The sequence below is a fragment of the Lissotriton helveticus genome, chromosome 8 (assembly GCF_964261635.1).
Source record: "Lissotriton helveticus chromosome 8, aLisHel1.1, whole genome shotgun sequence".
Taxonomy (NCBI): Eukaryota; Metazoa; Chordata; class Amphibia; order Caudata; family Salamandridae; genus Lissotriton; species Lissotriton helveticus.
In genome coordinates this window covers 847634995-847651378 of record NC_136069.1, presented here as the reverse complement: position 1 = coordinate 847651378, position 16384 = coordinate 847634995, and the positions used below count along the sequence as shown (strand labels likewise).

Here is a 16384-nt window from a genome sequence, read left to right as displayed (position 1 = left end):
GTAAGTAAAGCAGGTAGCAGACGATGTCTTGCACTGATGGTTGACTCAATCAATGTGTTTTGGTAGGAAGTAATGGATGAACTTCTTCCACTTTGCCGCACAGCAGGCTCAAATAGTGAGACGGCGAGTCTCTTTGAGGATGGACATACATTCAGTGCGGAGACTGAGGTAGCCAAACTCTAGGACCTCAGGAGCCACATCACTAAGTTGAGCTGATTGGGGCTGGGGTGTCTGACTGGGCCCTCGTGTTGAGGGAGAAAATCCAGGTGGTTGAGAAGCTTGGTAATTTGGAGGACACTCCACTTAATATTGAAGGGGTGTCCCTGATGGGTATAGTCAACCACCTAGGTGCTCGCAAGATATTGGGGGGGGGGAGTGGCGAGACCTGGCAGGGTAGGCTGGTTTACGGTGCTCCTAGTCGCTCATAATTGTGTCCTGAGGATGGTTACGAGATGGGAGTTGTTGAGGGGGGGGGGGCTACCTGAGAGGGGTTGTTAAAAAATTGAAAAGCGTACACAAGATCTCCTTACTAGACGGCTGCAATTGACTCTTGCTGTAAGTTGTTCACTTTCTCCTGGTTGACGCCGCCCGGCCTCCGTGATGTGGGCTCATGGGCTGTGTAACGAGATTTTAAGAGTTGGATATGTTGCAGCCGCTGGGATTGTAATTATGAAATATGTAACATGCAACTTTTCTATTGTCTGCAATAAAAATACATTAAAAAAAAAAATGGGAGCAGGCCTTGGGGGTGGAGTTCCCACTAGAGGACTCGTTGCAGCATCCTGCTGAGTAGACCTGCAAAGTTATTGCCTGCTTCCAGAAGGTACTCCGCTAACAGATTAACCTTGTGGTGGAACGCCAAATGGTCTGCGCTAACGGCGAGAGCTGGGGAAAATACGTGCCCCCTTGTTTCTGAAGCTGACACATGGCAGTCATGCTGTCTGTTTTGACTAGGACTGTTCTGTGGAGTACGTGGCAGAAGAAAGCTTTGAGTGCCAGTTGGACTGCCAGCAATTCCAGATAACTGATGTAGAAGGTCTGCTGAAGGGGCATCCACATGCCTTGTAAATGTGCCCCTCTCCATGTAAGAGAGGCATCTGTGGTGATGGTCACTTGGGAAACCAGGTCTAGAAAAGGCCTGCACTGCAAAAGGTTGGTTGTGTTCCATCCACTGCAGAGTGCGATGGGTGATGGCCCAAATCAACACTAGATCATCCTCGAGACGCTCCCCGCTTGTGACCATTGTGGCACCAGGCACTTTTGTAGCGGAAGTAAGTGTAATAGAACGTGGGGAACGATGGAGATGAATGAATCCATCATGCCGAGGAGGAACATTACCATCCTGACTTTTATTTGGCAATCGGGCTGAAAAAGAGGCAGCAGAAGCTGAAAAGCTTGGACTCATAAGGAGCTGGGATAACTCTTCCAAGTGAACAAATACAGAATTGCCCCTAAAAAGGTCTGTATCAGAAGCAGTTGGAGGCGGGCTTGCTCTTGTTGATGGTGAAACTACGACAGTAGAGAATATCTTGGGTGATTTGAGTTTGGGCAAGCACTGTAGGCTGCTTGTGCTCTTAATGAGCCAGTCATTGTGTTACAGGAAAACATGGACGCCACTCCTCCAGAGATAAGCAGCTACAACTGCAAGGCATTTGGTAAAGACTCTGGGAGCTGTAGTTACGGTGAAGGCAGAACCTTGAATTGAAAGTGCTGTGCACTTACCATAAACCTGAGGTATAGACGGTGATCAGGGTGGAATGGGGTGTGGAAATAGGTGTTCATCAAGTCGAGGTCAGTCATAAAGTCAACTTGTTGAAGAGAGGAATGACGTCCTGGAGGGTGACCACGTGGAGGTGCTGTGACAGGAGGCCTTTGTTGAGGGACCGGAGTCTTTCTTAGGAATGAGAAAGTACAGTAAGTACACCCCTTTGCCACTTAGGTGTGGCGGCACAGGGCTCCATTGACCCTTTGAGTAATAGCACATCCACTTGCTCCTGGAGGAGGCACTGGTGTTCAGCAGAGAGACAGTGTTTCCTGGGGATGATGTTTGGTGGTGGAGCAGTAAGTTCTAGGCAGTAGTCCTATTGCATAATGGACAGAACACACTTGTCTGAGGTTATGTTTTGTCACTGTGTGAGGAACTGCTGCAAGCATCCCCCAACAGGTGTAATGGGGTTAGAGGAAGAGAGAGGGAGTCATGGCTGGGTGGGGAAGCTCCCTTTGCCGAACCGCCTCTGCTCTTGTGGTTATTATTTTCCCTGTAGGCACTTCTGAAAAATGCCCGGGAGGCTTGCTGCTATTTCTGTTGCCGGTGATATGAGGTGGAAGCCTCTAAGTAGGTTGCTGTAGCACCCCCACAGAACTGTGACCAACTAAAGGACCCACAGGGTGATGGGGACTGGAGAGGCCCTCATAGCCTTAACTGTGTCATTCTTGATCCTCTCTAGCATCTGATCAACTTGAGGCCCGAAAACGTCTTCCCCATCAAAGGGTATGTTGAACTTCTGGCTTAAAGGCAGAGACACGGAGGCAAGCATGTCGGCAAATGAGAATGCTAGCGATAATACCCCTAGGCGGTTTTGGCCCATTCTAGAGCACAGCTTATGGTAGCATTGGAGATGATTTGGCCCTCCACTACGAGCTCCTGAACCCTTTGCCTGCATTATTCTGGGAGGTGTTGGATCAGGTCTCCCATCTCATCCCACTGCACTCAGTCGTACCTAGAGAGTAGGAAAACCAAGTTGGCGATGCACCAATGGGTTGCAGATTGATTGCCCACCCACTTGCCTGAGGCATCAATCTTTTTACTTTGTCAGGCGGCGGAGCATCCTCCATACCCTGCGCATTTGTGTGTTTACAAGAGGTATGCATGACCAGAGACTGGTGGAAGCATGTAAGGAGAGTCCAAAGGGGAGGCCTTATACTTTTTGTCCACCATGGGAATGACTACTCTGTCCTTAACAGGGTCTTTAAAGACATCTTCAGTAAATTTTAACATATCCTTGAGAATTGGTAGGTACTGTGTTGACTGCTGAGTGTGTGAGAGCTAAGAAGTCATCCTCCTCAAGGGTGGGTAAGTCCATCTTGTGAAAGGTGTCAAGGTGCCGCCCTGTGGATGACCTCATGTTATGAGGTGGTATCATCCAGAGAGAAAGGCTTGGCTGGGTAGAGGTCACAGCTGTTGTCACCTGTAGAGGAAACACCATAATCATCCTGGAGGTCCCACTTGGGCTCTGGGTTATATGGGGTATCACACTGGTCTGTACGATCTAGAGGACTACCCTTCCTACAGGAGGAATTTGAGGACCCCTCTGGCAAGGAAGGAGGATGTGGCCTGTGATGGAAGTGGAGCATTAGGTAGAGAGGTAGGTATACATTGGTTGGAGGAGGAATGGAGGAATGAGAGCGTATACAGCTAGTGCTCCTGTCTCAATTATTCTACAGCTTGAGATATGGTGGTGGTCAAAGGTAAGCTCCCTTTTGCGAACAAGAATGTCCTGCTCCTTCTGTAGTGGTTTGCCACAAATCTTGCCCATTTGCAGATGGATGAATAGTCTCTTCTGCCTATTGTCCAGGTCCTTCTGGAGGCGCTGTAGAATGAGGGTGTCGAGATCCTTAAAGTCTGTTAAGAAATGCGCAGTGGATGGTCGAGTGGGTGCTAAAACCTGTTTCCGGTTTGAAGCCGGTTTAGACGTCAAATGGTGCCTCAGCTTCAAACAGCTCGCCTGCTCTGGTGCCGAGGAGTTGAAAGGTGTTGAGGGCACTGTTGGTGCAGAAAAAGGCTGGGTCTTAAGGAGATGTTTCAGAGCTGTGATCGGAGTCGCTTCCAAAGCCTCGTGCAGTTTCTTACCAAAGCAATGATGCAGGGGTGGCGCGGAAGGCTGTTGGGCTGGTAGTGGGATGGACATATGACCCCGGAGAGGAGGGGGGTCAACTGGTTGTTTTTGGTGGTGGAATACAGTTCACATGGTCCATATTTTTGGGCATTGGCCTGGCAGGGGCGGTTGATTGGTCTCTGTGCCAGATGGAGATCAACCCCGGCCTGAAGGATGCTGACTGATCGGTGGAGGTGTAGGCATCCGTTTCCCCTTCAGCATCCTCCCCGAAGATGTTGGGGGATGTCCTCATGTTGCTGCAGCACCATCTTGCATCAAGCGAAGCATCAATCACATCAGTACTAGTAGGTCTTCTGGAACCGAAAAGTGAGGCAGCAGGGCAGGAGGTCTCATCATGATCAGGCAACAAGCAGAGATTACAGACCAGATGGTGATCTTGCCACAAGTACTTAGAGTGGCACTCTGGACAGTATGGAAAGAGGTCCTTTCCATAATAGCCTGCGTATTTTCAAGGAGGGCAGCTGAGGACTTGGAGCCGAGAGCCTAAAGAAAATAGAAGAAAACTTGGGCACGGAGCTGACGGAAAGGGGACGAAGCTGAAAAGACTACAGACAATGCAGTCATTTTGTGCCAACAAGGGTGGAAGCACGGGAAGGCCCCAAGGTGGGGCATCATGAGGTACTGACTAGGAGCTTCAGCGACACACATCCACACCAGACAGCGGAAGGAAACAATGCAACAATGCAGCCAATGCCCAATGCGCATTACCAGTCAGAGGATGAATCACAATACAGTTCCAAGAGTTTAGCTTTGCTTCTACTCTAATAGCATGCACCATGGCACATAAGGGTAAAACCTAAAAGAGATTGTTGCAGCATTTACTTTTAAATTTCTCCAATTCATGCCTTGAACACAGGCATAAGATCTTTGTTCCATATATCATTTGTGTAGGTACCATAGCATTAAATATAGTGTAAGCATAGGTTCAATGGAAGGGCCATCAAAATCCCTCTTTAAATTTTTGTAGCCCGAGCCTGAGTTTTTAAAGTGTCTAGATGAATTACCACATATTAGTTTACTATTCAACAACATACATAGATATTTATATGAGGAGGCTTCTTCCACTACCATTGCCCTAATCAACCATGTAAAAATGTAAATTTTTCCCTATTATCAAGATTTACATTCTCCCTATATTAACTGCTAAGTTATGCGCCTCACAATATTTAATACAAATGTATAATTGCCTTTGAAGTCCCACTTGTGTAATGTCGAGAATAACTAAGTCATCTGCACATAGCAAACACAGAATATGTCTCCGTCCCATCTTCATTGAAGGCTCGCAGTAAGGTCAGTGAGGTACAATGCCAGCAGAGTTGGCGCTAGTACGCATTCCTGCCATAGCCCACTTGCTTTTGGAATTTTGCAGAATAATTCTCCCTTTCTGTCTAATTCTACCTTGGCCCAGTTTCCTTGATGTAATTCTTACAACAAGGCTATTAGGCTTCTAGGTATATTCATGCTTCTTAATTTTACTCAAATAATCTCTTGTTTATCTAGATCGAAGGTTGAGCGGAAATCAATGAAGCAACAAAATAAGTGTCCTTGTGTTTCCATTGCTTTCTGGCTTATTGACCAGATGCTAAAACAAATGTCAATCATGGAGTGCCCTCTTTAAAGCCATCTTGCTTGACAGACACCAAATCATTATTATCTAGCCATTATTTCAAGTAATGGAGTATTACGTTTGTATAGATTTTTGCATCTGCATCTATTATACTTCTAAGACTATTATTTTTAGGATAAAAGGGGTAATTGTACTTCCACATTGGTGCAGAAAAGGTGGGGACAAAAGAGCCAGCAGAGATGATAGGTCAAGCCCCATGCTGCAATGGTACGAGGAGAAGAGGGGGAAGTGTAGTCTGAGATGATGATTGACAATTGGACAATTTATTTTTTTATGATCCTGGAACTTTGAAGAGATCCACATAAAATTTGAAATCTACATTTTCGAAACATTCAACTATAATATACAAATGTTATAAATATAAAAAAACATCAGAGTAAAACCAATTTTAACTAAAATACCCAGCATATAAATGTTTCAATATATATCTAAAAAACACTTAAAAAAGTTAAAAATTCTATGACAAAATATTGTATTTGGTGGTACATAAATGGAATCTGTCAGAGCCCGGGCAGAAAGAATAGATAAAGATAAACAGATAGGCCTTATCCATTTACGACGACAAAATAATAGAGCAGGACAAATAAACAGTACATGCATAATGTCCTGGACAGGATTATTGCACAAATTACAGGCTGGAGATGAACCATACCATTTGGATAGTAAGTAGTTTAAAGGGAGTAGACCGTGCCTCATTAATAACCAAAAACGGCGCACTCCATGCGGCAGGTTCCAAGTAATATATGCCTGTGCTTTGTTTATCATACAGGAGTCAATAGGCGGGTCGGTGCCTCTCTTTAGGATGCGGGCTTCCCTATCCCTCGAAAAACTCAATTTCCAGGTAGCCTGTTTCAGAGTGGCATTTAATTGATATGGTGTTAGGGTGAAAAGTACGGTTTCATCCAGTTGAAGTAAGTCTACCGCAGCTCTAAAATTTTTAACAATTAGAGATTGCTCATTTAAACTTCCCAGTAATTCTTTCCGGATAAAAGATCTTATTGTACCTACCTCACCCTTTACAAGACTTATAACCCAACGTACTATCCCCGCAAGTCCCTGTACCCAGGTACTTCTTAATCCAAATTACAACCTTAAAGCGGCCACGGGACAAGCAGAGTTAACTGAGGCTAGGCCCCGTAAAAGTTTGCCTTCTGTTATATTTAGGAAACCCCATTTTCCTAGGTCAAGTAATTCCATACCATATAACAAAGAGGCAGGAATTTTAGCACGAAAGACCTCCAATAGCATTCCAAAGTGTCTCCTTCCAGTTGACCTATAGAGGGAACCCAAACTTTTCCCCTGTGTAATTGCTTTAAGAATATTATTTTCTATGTGTGCTTTATCACTTAAATTGCTACACACCGTTTTTCCCAAGAAGACATAGGATTTTACAAGTTCTAGTTTTTGCCCACCTACAGACCAAACGAAGTTTCCATACTTCACCTTTTTTCTACTGTGCATGCACATTACTTTGCTTTTAGTTCCATTTATCTTTAAAAAATGGGCCTCTGCATATTCATGAAGCACCTTAAGACGACTATTTAATCCCCTCGGTGTCAAATCCAATATTAGAATGTCGTCCGCAGAGAGTAAACAAACAATTGATTTTCCCCCCAATAATGGGGCAATGCCTTCACTTTGAGACAGAACATAGGGAAGGTCAGAGATATAAAGGGAGAAAAGTAGGGGGTCCAATAAACATCCTTGTTTTAGGTCATTTACAGTGGGAATTATTTGGGAGAGACCTCTTTCCCCTCCCAATAAGACTCTGCACCAGGTATCTGTATAGAGGGCACGGACTAACTCCAAGAGGATGGCTGGCATACCCAGGTTCGACAATTTTCCCCACAGCAATAATCGATCTACTTTATCAAATGCTGTGGAGAAGTCTATACACTCTTCCACCTCTGAGCCGTTAGATTATCCATAGTTCCATGTTTTGACCTAAACCCTGTTTGTTCAAAAGGTAAAATTTCACCCCCATTCACCAAATCATTTATTTGCATCAGGAGGCATTTAGCAAAAACTTTACCTACTGCATCTAAAAGGGCAATTTGACGATAGTTTTTTGGGGCATCTCGGACCGTTTTGTTTGCATAGCAGTAGTTAAACACCGGATAAAGGATTTTACTCCACATTTTACTGTTTTGTTTTAAAACCATATTATTATTTTTTTTTTTTTTGAAAACCTTTATTATATCGGTCAACACAAAATACAGAAGTAGCCCTGCATCGACAGGGGCCGGTCACCACATGTATGCAGAACGTATCAGGAAATCCAATAACACAGCTCTTCAGCCGACAACCCATGGGTCCGGCAGCGGTAGAGGATAGATGATGTATTGAAAACATTTCGAGATCAAGGATATGCCTAAGGTTTCATTTTATATTTAACCCCCCCCCCCAAAAAAAACAAGATAAAGAAGAAGATACAGGATATCCGGAGCTACACACTGGAGATATAAAAATGCGGGTAGGCGTTAAAAGGCAATCATGGATCAAGATAGACCAACAGTAAAAATGCAAGCGCCAGTATGTTCACTAAGGGAGAAGAACAAAGCTACCTATCTATCATCAGTACCACCCACCCCAAACCCCGCCCACTCATATGCTGCAGGATGAGATCGAAAGTATCGCTACCGGACCCTGCGAGAAAAAGAAAAGGGGCCATAGAACACAACAAAGGCAAAATAACAAACCCCCCCCCGCACCCCCCACCCTGCACCCCTGCAATGGCTACGGCCTACCCCACTAGCAGCGTGCCTGTCGCCCAGAGGAATACCCTAAAGAGAGAGAAAAAGAAGAAGAAGGGGCCATAGAACAAAACAAAGGCAAAATAACAAACCCCCCCCATCACCCTGCACCCCTGCAATGGCTACGGCCTAACCCACTAGCAGCGTGCCTGTCGCCCAGAAACGTCCCTAAAAGAGAGAAGGAAAGAAGCGGAGGAGGAGAGACAAAAAAACACACTCCCGGACTCCCCTACCCTCCACCAGACGCAACCACCCGGAAACAAGTGTAAAATAAATGTAGCGAGATGCACAATCAATCCGGGAAGTACGAAACATACCGCCCGACTCCCGCATTTCACAGGTCACAATCCCAGCAGCAGATTAAATTATTTTCACGTATCCTAAAAAGTCCCACAAGTTAACCCTGGCCAGTACGAATGTCCACTGGAGCACTTATAACCCAGGCCACTGCAACAATGAGAGAGGTAAAGTTTTCATGAAAGTTCAAGTCAGTATGAGCAAGCCAAATAAAGGATAAAAGTTCACGATCTCCACAGAGCAAGCGAGGAAAAGCGTGGAGGGATGATAAAACTTTCCAATAGTCACAGGTGATCTTGTTAAGGCAGTCAAAGTTGTCCATAGTGATATTCGGCGAGATAGGGTGCAAGCAAGGGACGCTGACAATGTCCACTAGCGCGCGATCCGTCTCATAGGAATCAGCAGCGCGAAAGGGATCCGGCGTCTGCACAGGGACCTCGAAGTTGGATACACGATGTTTCACTGGTGGCACCGCTGGCTGCGATGATGGCAAAGAGCCGCTGTCCGGTCTCCGGCAAAGATCATCCATTGTTACCGACAGTACCTGGTAGTTGACGATGATCTGTAAGTGGAGCGCTCTAATGGCCGCCATTACGGCGCGCAGCGGTGGTGTGTCTTTCGTCCCCTCCATCTCCTCTCGCAAGCAACAGATCAGGTTGCAGACCCCGGAGGCCGGCTACTCCGGGGAAGCAGGCAAATCTGGAGCGGACACCAACCACGGGCGCTCTCACCTCACAATTTTGCACCTTCGCTGCTGGTCGGGGCTCCCGTCCGCACCCCCCCGACAAGCTTACTATGTCTCCGGGCGTCGGATACAGGGCCGCAGCAAACGATGTGTCATTCCATGGCGTGTGCGTTGCAGGCAGGATACAAATTCGCCGTTTAAAACAGGTAGATTATGTCCCCGTTCGGGAGACCGGACAAAGCCCAAGGTTCACAGCCGATGTTGTTCAATTCAAGCCCGGATGGGTTAGAAATCGAGGCCCCGGCTTCCACTCCCAGGTAGGCCGAAAATGAAACACGGCGTATCTCCGTCATCCGGTGTGATAAAAAGTTCGGGATTGCGCCTTCAGAGTCAGTCACTCCTCATATATCCGGGAGTCCGGTTGGAAAACAGGATAACTTGCAGGATATACGAGCTACTGGCGGAGGTCTGCGGAGCCGGGAGCTTATGCGGCCATCTTGCTTGCTAGCGTAGCTCCTCCTCCTTTTTAAAACCATAATTGGTAGCTCATCCGGGCCCATCGCCCCGGAGGATCGCATCCCCTTGATCGCCATTTCAATATCTTTTTCAGATGGCGAGCCATATAATGATAGATCTTCCTTTAGTGCAGTGCATACCATTGTAGCTGCATTACTCGCATATAGTTCCTGTATATAACTAACCCATTTATGCTCCTCAATAGCAATTGGGAGAGGACATGATCTAGCTCCACATCCCTCTCCAATGAGAGACCAATACTTTCTTACTTGGCGTTTTGACACTGCTTCTCTCAAATTTATCCAAATGTTGTCTTCCCTCTCTTTTCTTAACTTTACATTTGCCCTAGTCCTCCTCCTCTTAAATAGTAATATTGTACGAAGATGATGATTGACTAAAATGTGCTCTCTAAGCGAGTCAGTGGGAATACGCGTATGGTTGTTCTGAGACATCTTTCTTGCACCCCTCCTTTTGCCAACATGCCTGCTATGGCCTCTATTGTACTTATTACCGTGTTATGGAAGTGGGAAACCTGAAGAACAAAGTGGGGGGTGGGGGGGGGCAACATGGACAACAGAACAACAGAAGGGGGTGTGGGAAGGAACAGGCAACGCGAGCCATGGGAGGGTGGGAGGGAAGAGGCAATGCAGGCAACAGGAGGTAAGAAGCAACACAGGCAACAGGAGGGTCGGAGGTAAGAAGCAATGCGGGAAAGGGGAGGGTGGGAGGTAAGAAGAAACCCAGACAAGGGGAGGTTGTGAGGGAAGAAGTACCCTGAGCATCAAGAAGAACCCCCGGCAAGGGGCGGGTGGGAGGGAAGAAGAACCCCAGGCAATTAAGAAGAAACATAGGCAAGGAGTGGGTGGGAGGGAAGAAGAACCCCGGGCAAGGGGCGGGTGGGAGGAAAGAACCAACCCGGGCATGGGGATGGTGGGTGGGTAGAAGCAACCGGGGCACGGGGAGGGTTGGAGGGAAGAAGCAACCCGGACGAGGGGAGGGTGGGAGGGAAGAAGCAACCCGGACGAGGGGAGGGTGGGAGGGAAGAAGCAACCCAGACAAGGGGAGGGTGGGAGGGAAGAAGCAACCCGGACAATGGAGAGTGGGAGGGAAGAAGCAGCCCGTGCAAGGGGAGGGCGGGAGGGAAGAAGCAACCCAGACAAGGGGAGGGCGGGAGGGAAGAAGCAACCCGGACAAGGGGAGGGCGGGAGGGAAGAAGCAATCCGGCCAAGGGGAGGGCGGGAGGGCGGGAGGGCGGGAGGGAAGAAGCAACCCAGACAAGGGGAGGGCGGGAGTGAAGAAGCAACCCGGACAAGGGGAGGGCGGGAGGGTAGAAGCAACCGGGACAAGGGGAGGGCGGGAGGGCGGGAGGGAAGAAGCAACCTGGACAAGGGGAGGTTGGGAGGGAAGAAGCAACCCGGACAAGGGGAGGGTGGGAGGGAAGAAGCAACCTGGACAAGGGGATGGTGGGAGGGAAGAAGCAAACCGGACAATTAAGAAGCAAGCCGGATAAGGGGAGTGTGGGAGGGAAGAAGCAACCCAGTCAAGGGGAGGGTGGGAGGGAGGAAGCAACCCGAACAAGGGAAGGGTGGGAGGGAAGAAGCAACCCGGACAAGGGGAGGGTAGGAGGAAAGAAGCAAGCGTACAATGGGAGGGTGGGAGGGAAGAAGCAATATGGACAAGAGGAGGGTGGGAGGGAAGAAGCAATATGGACAAGAGGAAGGTGGGAGGCAAGAAGCAACACGGACAAGGGGAGGGTGGGAGGCAAGAAGTAACACGGACAAGAAGCAACACGGACAAGGGAAGGTGGGAGGGAAGAAGCAACCCAGACAATTAAGAAGCAACCCAGACAAGTGGAGGGTAGGCGGGAAGAAGCAACCCGGACAAGGAGAGGGTGGGAGAGAAGAAGCAACCCGGACTAGGGGAGGGTGGGAGGGAAGAAGCAACCCGGACTAGGGGAGGGTGGGAGGGAAGAAGCAACCCGGACTAGGGGAGGGTGGGAGGGAAGAAGCAACCCGGACTAGGGGAGGGTGGGAGGGAAGAAGCAACCCGGACTAGGGGAGGGTGGGAGGGAAGAAGCAACCCGGACTAGGGGAGGGTGGGAGGGAAGAAGCAACCCGGACTAGGGGAGGGTGGGAGGGAAGAAGCAACCCGGACTAGGGGAGGGTGGGAGGGAAGAAGCAACCCGGACTAGGGGAGGGTGGGAGGGAAGAAGCAACCCGGACTAGGGGAGGGTGGGAGGGAAGAAGCAACCCGGACTAGGGGAGGGTGGGAGGGAAGAAGCAACCCGGACTAGGGGAGGGTGGGAGGGAAGAAGCAACCCGGACAATGGGAGGGTGGGAGGGAAGAAGCAACCCGGACAATGGGAGGGTGGGAGGGAAGAAGCAACCCGGACAAAGGGAGGGTGGGAGGGAAGAAGCAACCCGGACAAAGGGAGGGTGGGAGGGAAGAAGCAATATGGACAAGAGGAAGGTGGGAGGCAAGAAGCAACACGGACAAGGGGAGGGTGGGAGGCAAGAAGTAACACGGACAAGGGGAGGGTGGGAGGGAAGAAGAAGCAACCCGGACAAGGGGAGGGTGGGAGGGAAGAAGCAACCCGGACAAGGGGAGGGTGGGAGGGAAGAAGTAACCCGGACAAGGGGAGGGTGGGAGGGAAGAAGTAACCCGGACAAGGGGAGGGTGGGAGGGAAGAAGCAACCCGGACAAGGGGAGGATGGGAGGGAAGAAGCAACCCGGACAAGGGGAGGGTGGGAGGGCAAAAGCAACCCGGACAAGGGGAGGGTGAGAGGGAAGAAGCAACCCGGACAAGGGGATGGTGGAAGGAAAGAAGCAAACCAGAAAATTAAGAAGCAAGCCGGATAAGGGGAGTGTGGGAGGGAAGAAGCAACCCGGACAATGGGAGGGAAGAAGCAACCCGGACAAGGGAAGGTTGGGAGGGAAGAAGCAATATGGACAAGGGAAGGGTGGGAGGGAAGACGCAACACTGACAAGGGGAGGGTGGGCGGGAAGAAGCAAGCCGGACAATGGGAGGGAAGACGCAACCCGGACAAGGGAAGGGTGGGAGTGAAGAAGCAATATGGACAAGGGGAGGGTGGGAGGGAAGAAGCAACACGGACAAGGGGAAAGTGGGAGGGAAGAAGCAACAAGTACAAGGGGAGGGTGGGAGAGAGGGAAGGAGGGAGGGAGGGAGAGAGGGAGAGAGGGAAAAAGCAACACAGACAAGGGGAGGGTGGGAGTGAAGAAGCAACACAGACAAGTGGGAGTGAGAGGGCAGAAGCAACAGAGAGAACGAGGAGGGAGGTAAAAATGGGGGTGGAAGGGAAAAAAATAACATGGACAGCAAAGAAGAAGAAAAATAGTACCATAATCACAGCTCGAGCAGCAGAAGGACACTAATCAAAATGAAGCAGTCCTTAGTCCATGCTCTACATGAAAGAAGAGGAAGTGAAACTGCAACACACTGGGAAATTAGGGGGCAGCAAATCAGAGTGACAATAAAGCCAATGAAAGGTAAGCAATGGGTAGGCTTGAGGCCCATTCTAGTCAACAATCTCTCCCGCAAGCCACAGTGCATGAGCTGTCTTTGGCAAGACAGAAAACCTGGATAGCACATACTCTCCAAAATCAGATACAAAACAAAAACACTTTCTTACCCGTAACTTCCTGCTTTGCTTTCTAACTAGCTTGCCATGTTGGATAACATGAACAGGGTACTCGTTCATTGCATTGTCTGCTTTATGCCGTAGCCAGTCTTCATAGCCCTAGAAAACAGTAAACGGAAGTTTAAAAAGCCTTCACAGAACCGACTACCTAATTACTTTCATTTGTTTTTAACTACTGGTCAATGTGCCCTCTAAAACTCACAAAAACTATCTGACCATCCAAAACATCAAACAATGTTTGCCAACGAGTATTACATGCACAAATCTATTGATATTAATCCGATTGAAACCATAGTAAAACTGTGATGAACAAGGTGGAAAGAGTACTAGTTTTCAATGTTTGCATGTTGCATCACTTTTTTAAGATGCCCTCCTTCTTCCTGCTATAATATAAAGATATAAACTCAACTTTTGTCTAGGTATGATTACAGCATGTAGAAAATATGGTTCTTTGAATTTTTAACGATAAACTTCATGTTGCAGTCTCCATTACAAAAAGGTTTCTTGTTTTTTTGGAACACACACAGATTGTACTGTGTTCCACAAATAGATCTCAAGTGCAGAAAGTGCAGCAGCCCAAATGTTACCTTAAGGACCCAAAGGGGTTGCCACATACAGCTACTTAGTTTTGCTTCCCTTTCATGTTTCTTTCTTCCACCTACCACCTGTCCTCTGTTGCACGGATGCTGGTTCTTTATAATCCTTGCTTTTTCCCTTTGGCACTTCCTTCATACCTTTTGTGCTTTTTTGCCCTTTTCTCTCTTGTTCTGGGTCAAAGTCTGATGATGATGAAAACTAAGAACAAGTCCACTAAAAAGGATTGCTGCTTCCAATAACCTGCAGCCACGAACAATCACCAGCTCAGTATTACAGTCTTAGATTACTCTGAAACAAAGATAGTTCTTTTTTATTTCCCCTTATACTGTAGTGTAGTTCCTATATTCCCAATAGGCTCTGCGCATTGGAATAACAAACAGCAGTTTAGACGTAGGACTGAGGTCATCTAGGTCTCTACTGACTATGTTAGACTTAATTAGTTTTGCCAGCTAGCTCAGAGGTCACTAGAAACTTTCTCGAGTGAACAGGAATGAGTTAACTTTCCTGAATAGACAGGAAGGGATTAGTTTCTGACAACCATATAAACATGACAATTTTGCTCCCTCAGAATAAAGAGTGTATCTCTAGAGTCGTGTGAAAACAATAGACAGTTATTTCACTCAGTCAATCGTGCATGCTTAATTTCACCAGGGGTGCAGAGAAATAGAGAGACAGGCGTTTCCAATAAAAGGTGTTATTTATTGAGCCGTCTTCTTTCTCATGCAAGAGAAATGAATTGCCACAATTGCAATACTTATCATGAAGTAAAGTACGTACAGTAAAAGGAGTATTATGAAATAATACTGTAAAAGCATTGATATGGTTTCTTAGCCATATGATACTTTAAAACGGATAAAATATATACATACATAAAAACATTGACTAACGTACTCAACTGGTGCTTCTAAGATACGCCTACCCCGGTGTACCTGACCTAAGCCTAATACGTGGGAAGGAGTAAGTAAGTTGCAGTTTAAGTTAAGTTGGTTTTTTGCCAAGAATCTGAATCAAGAATTCTCTTAAGGGTTTAGTCAGCTCCGTACCTTGGTAATAGAATGTAGAAGGTCTTGTATCTCTCTCTCAGGACTCGATCTCCCAGAAACCCGCAAGGGTGACTGGAAACACCGGAGCTGGATTTCTCGGCTTGAGAAAAGACAGCGTCTCTCTCAGTGCGTCAAATGGGAGGGTCGGCTTCCTTCGGCCCTCGCATCAGCTGGGCGTCGGGCAAGTAGATAGCCGCTCTGCTCCAAACCACCGTGTGTTTGCTTAAGGCAACTGTTGCTATATTTATACCTGAAAGGTGCCGAGTTTGACGTAAGGTTGGACATAAGACGTCACTAAGAACTAACAGTTCTTTCTGGACTCCAGGAGTTCTTGTGCAAATCAAAACAAAAGCAGGGGGATTTCCCGGGCTGCTGGAGGCTTGGTTTGTTTAAAGAACGCGTTGTACTTTCTAGGAGTCTATGGGAGTAGCCTTGCCGTATTTGGACTGCATGGGCTATGACTAGATATGGACATGATTCCTATGCCTTTATAAGGATAAGTTTTGTTATAACCATATAAGGGCATGAATCGGGGATATCTTGATTAGGGTCCTAGATAGATTCATAAACCCTCTCCACGTATTAATGTCCATCATTACTTAAATACTAAGCAATACTAAACATATAACGATGCATGTGTTTTCCAACCCACCCCAAAATACATAAATTGCATTTGAAATGGCGTATGGTATATACACGAAAATGAGTATTTATACTGTACGTTTTTCAAGCAATGTTATCATTCAGGAAATGCATATATAAATATTAGCTGAATGAATTGCGAAAATTACATTTATGAAATGGCTCTGAATACAGAAAAGAAGGTCGAGACCATTCCATCACATATTTATACAATACTGTACATGTGCTAGAGGTTGAGGTAAAATATTGTCTCTAGTATCTCTAAAAATAGAAGCTCTGTTCTCTAAGAATAGTTCTACTTTAAGCAGAGTACCATGTGCCAGAAAAAGGTAAATATTTTGGAAGTGAAAAAAAAATAATTTCGCTTTCAGGGGAAAAAATAGTTCCAAATGTTTTCAGTAGTTTTGTTTATCATAAACTGAAGGCAGAGTTCAGGGAACGCTGTGTGCTCGTTGTTTTAAAAGTTATTCTCGTTGTTCAGGGGAGAACATCATTTCAGACAGGCTTGCAAAAAATTGGTCTACAACATCAGGTGAAAGTTCGGCCAAGTTTGAAAAAGTTGAAATTGTGCATATGTGAGAATGATTGCGATCATCGATGTTTGGATCAGCAATGCTCACAGAAGGTTGTACCTGTTTGGTGCTGCTTTCCTCTCGTACTTCACTGCCA

At 47.1% G+C, this 16384-nt stretch overlaps 1 protein-coding gene across 3 annotated transcripts in view; it reads right to left on the bottom strand.

The window, feature by feature from the left end:
• Positions 1–16384, bottom strand: part of ATP11A (ATPase phospholipid transporting 11A) — a 912970-nt gene that overhangs the window by 476949 nt on the left and 419637 nt on the right. For all 3 annotated transcript variants that reach the window (XM_078657659.1, XM_078657658.1, XM_078657657.1), the window contains exon 5: positions 13425–13532. In XM_078657659.1, coding sequence (XP_078513785.1) covers positions 13425–13532 — 108 coding nt within the window. The remainder of the gene's footprint in view (positions 1–13424; positions 13533–16384) is intronic.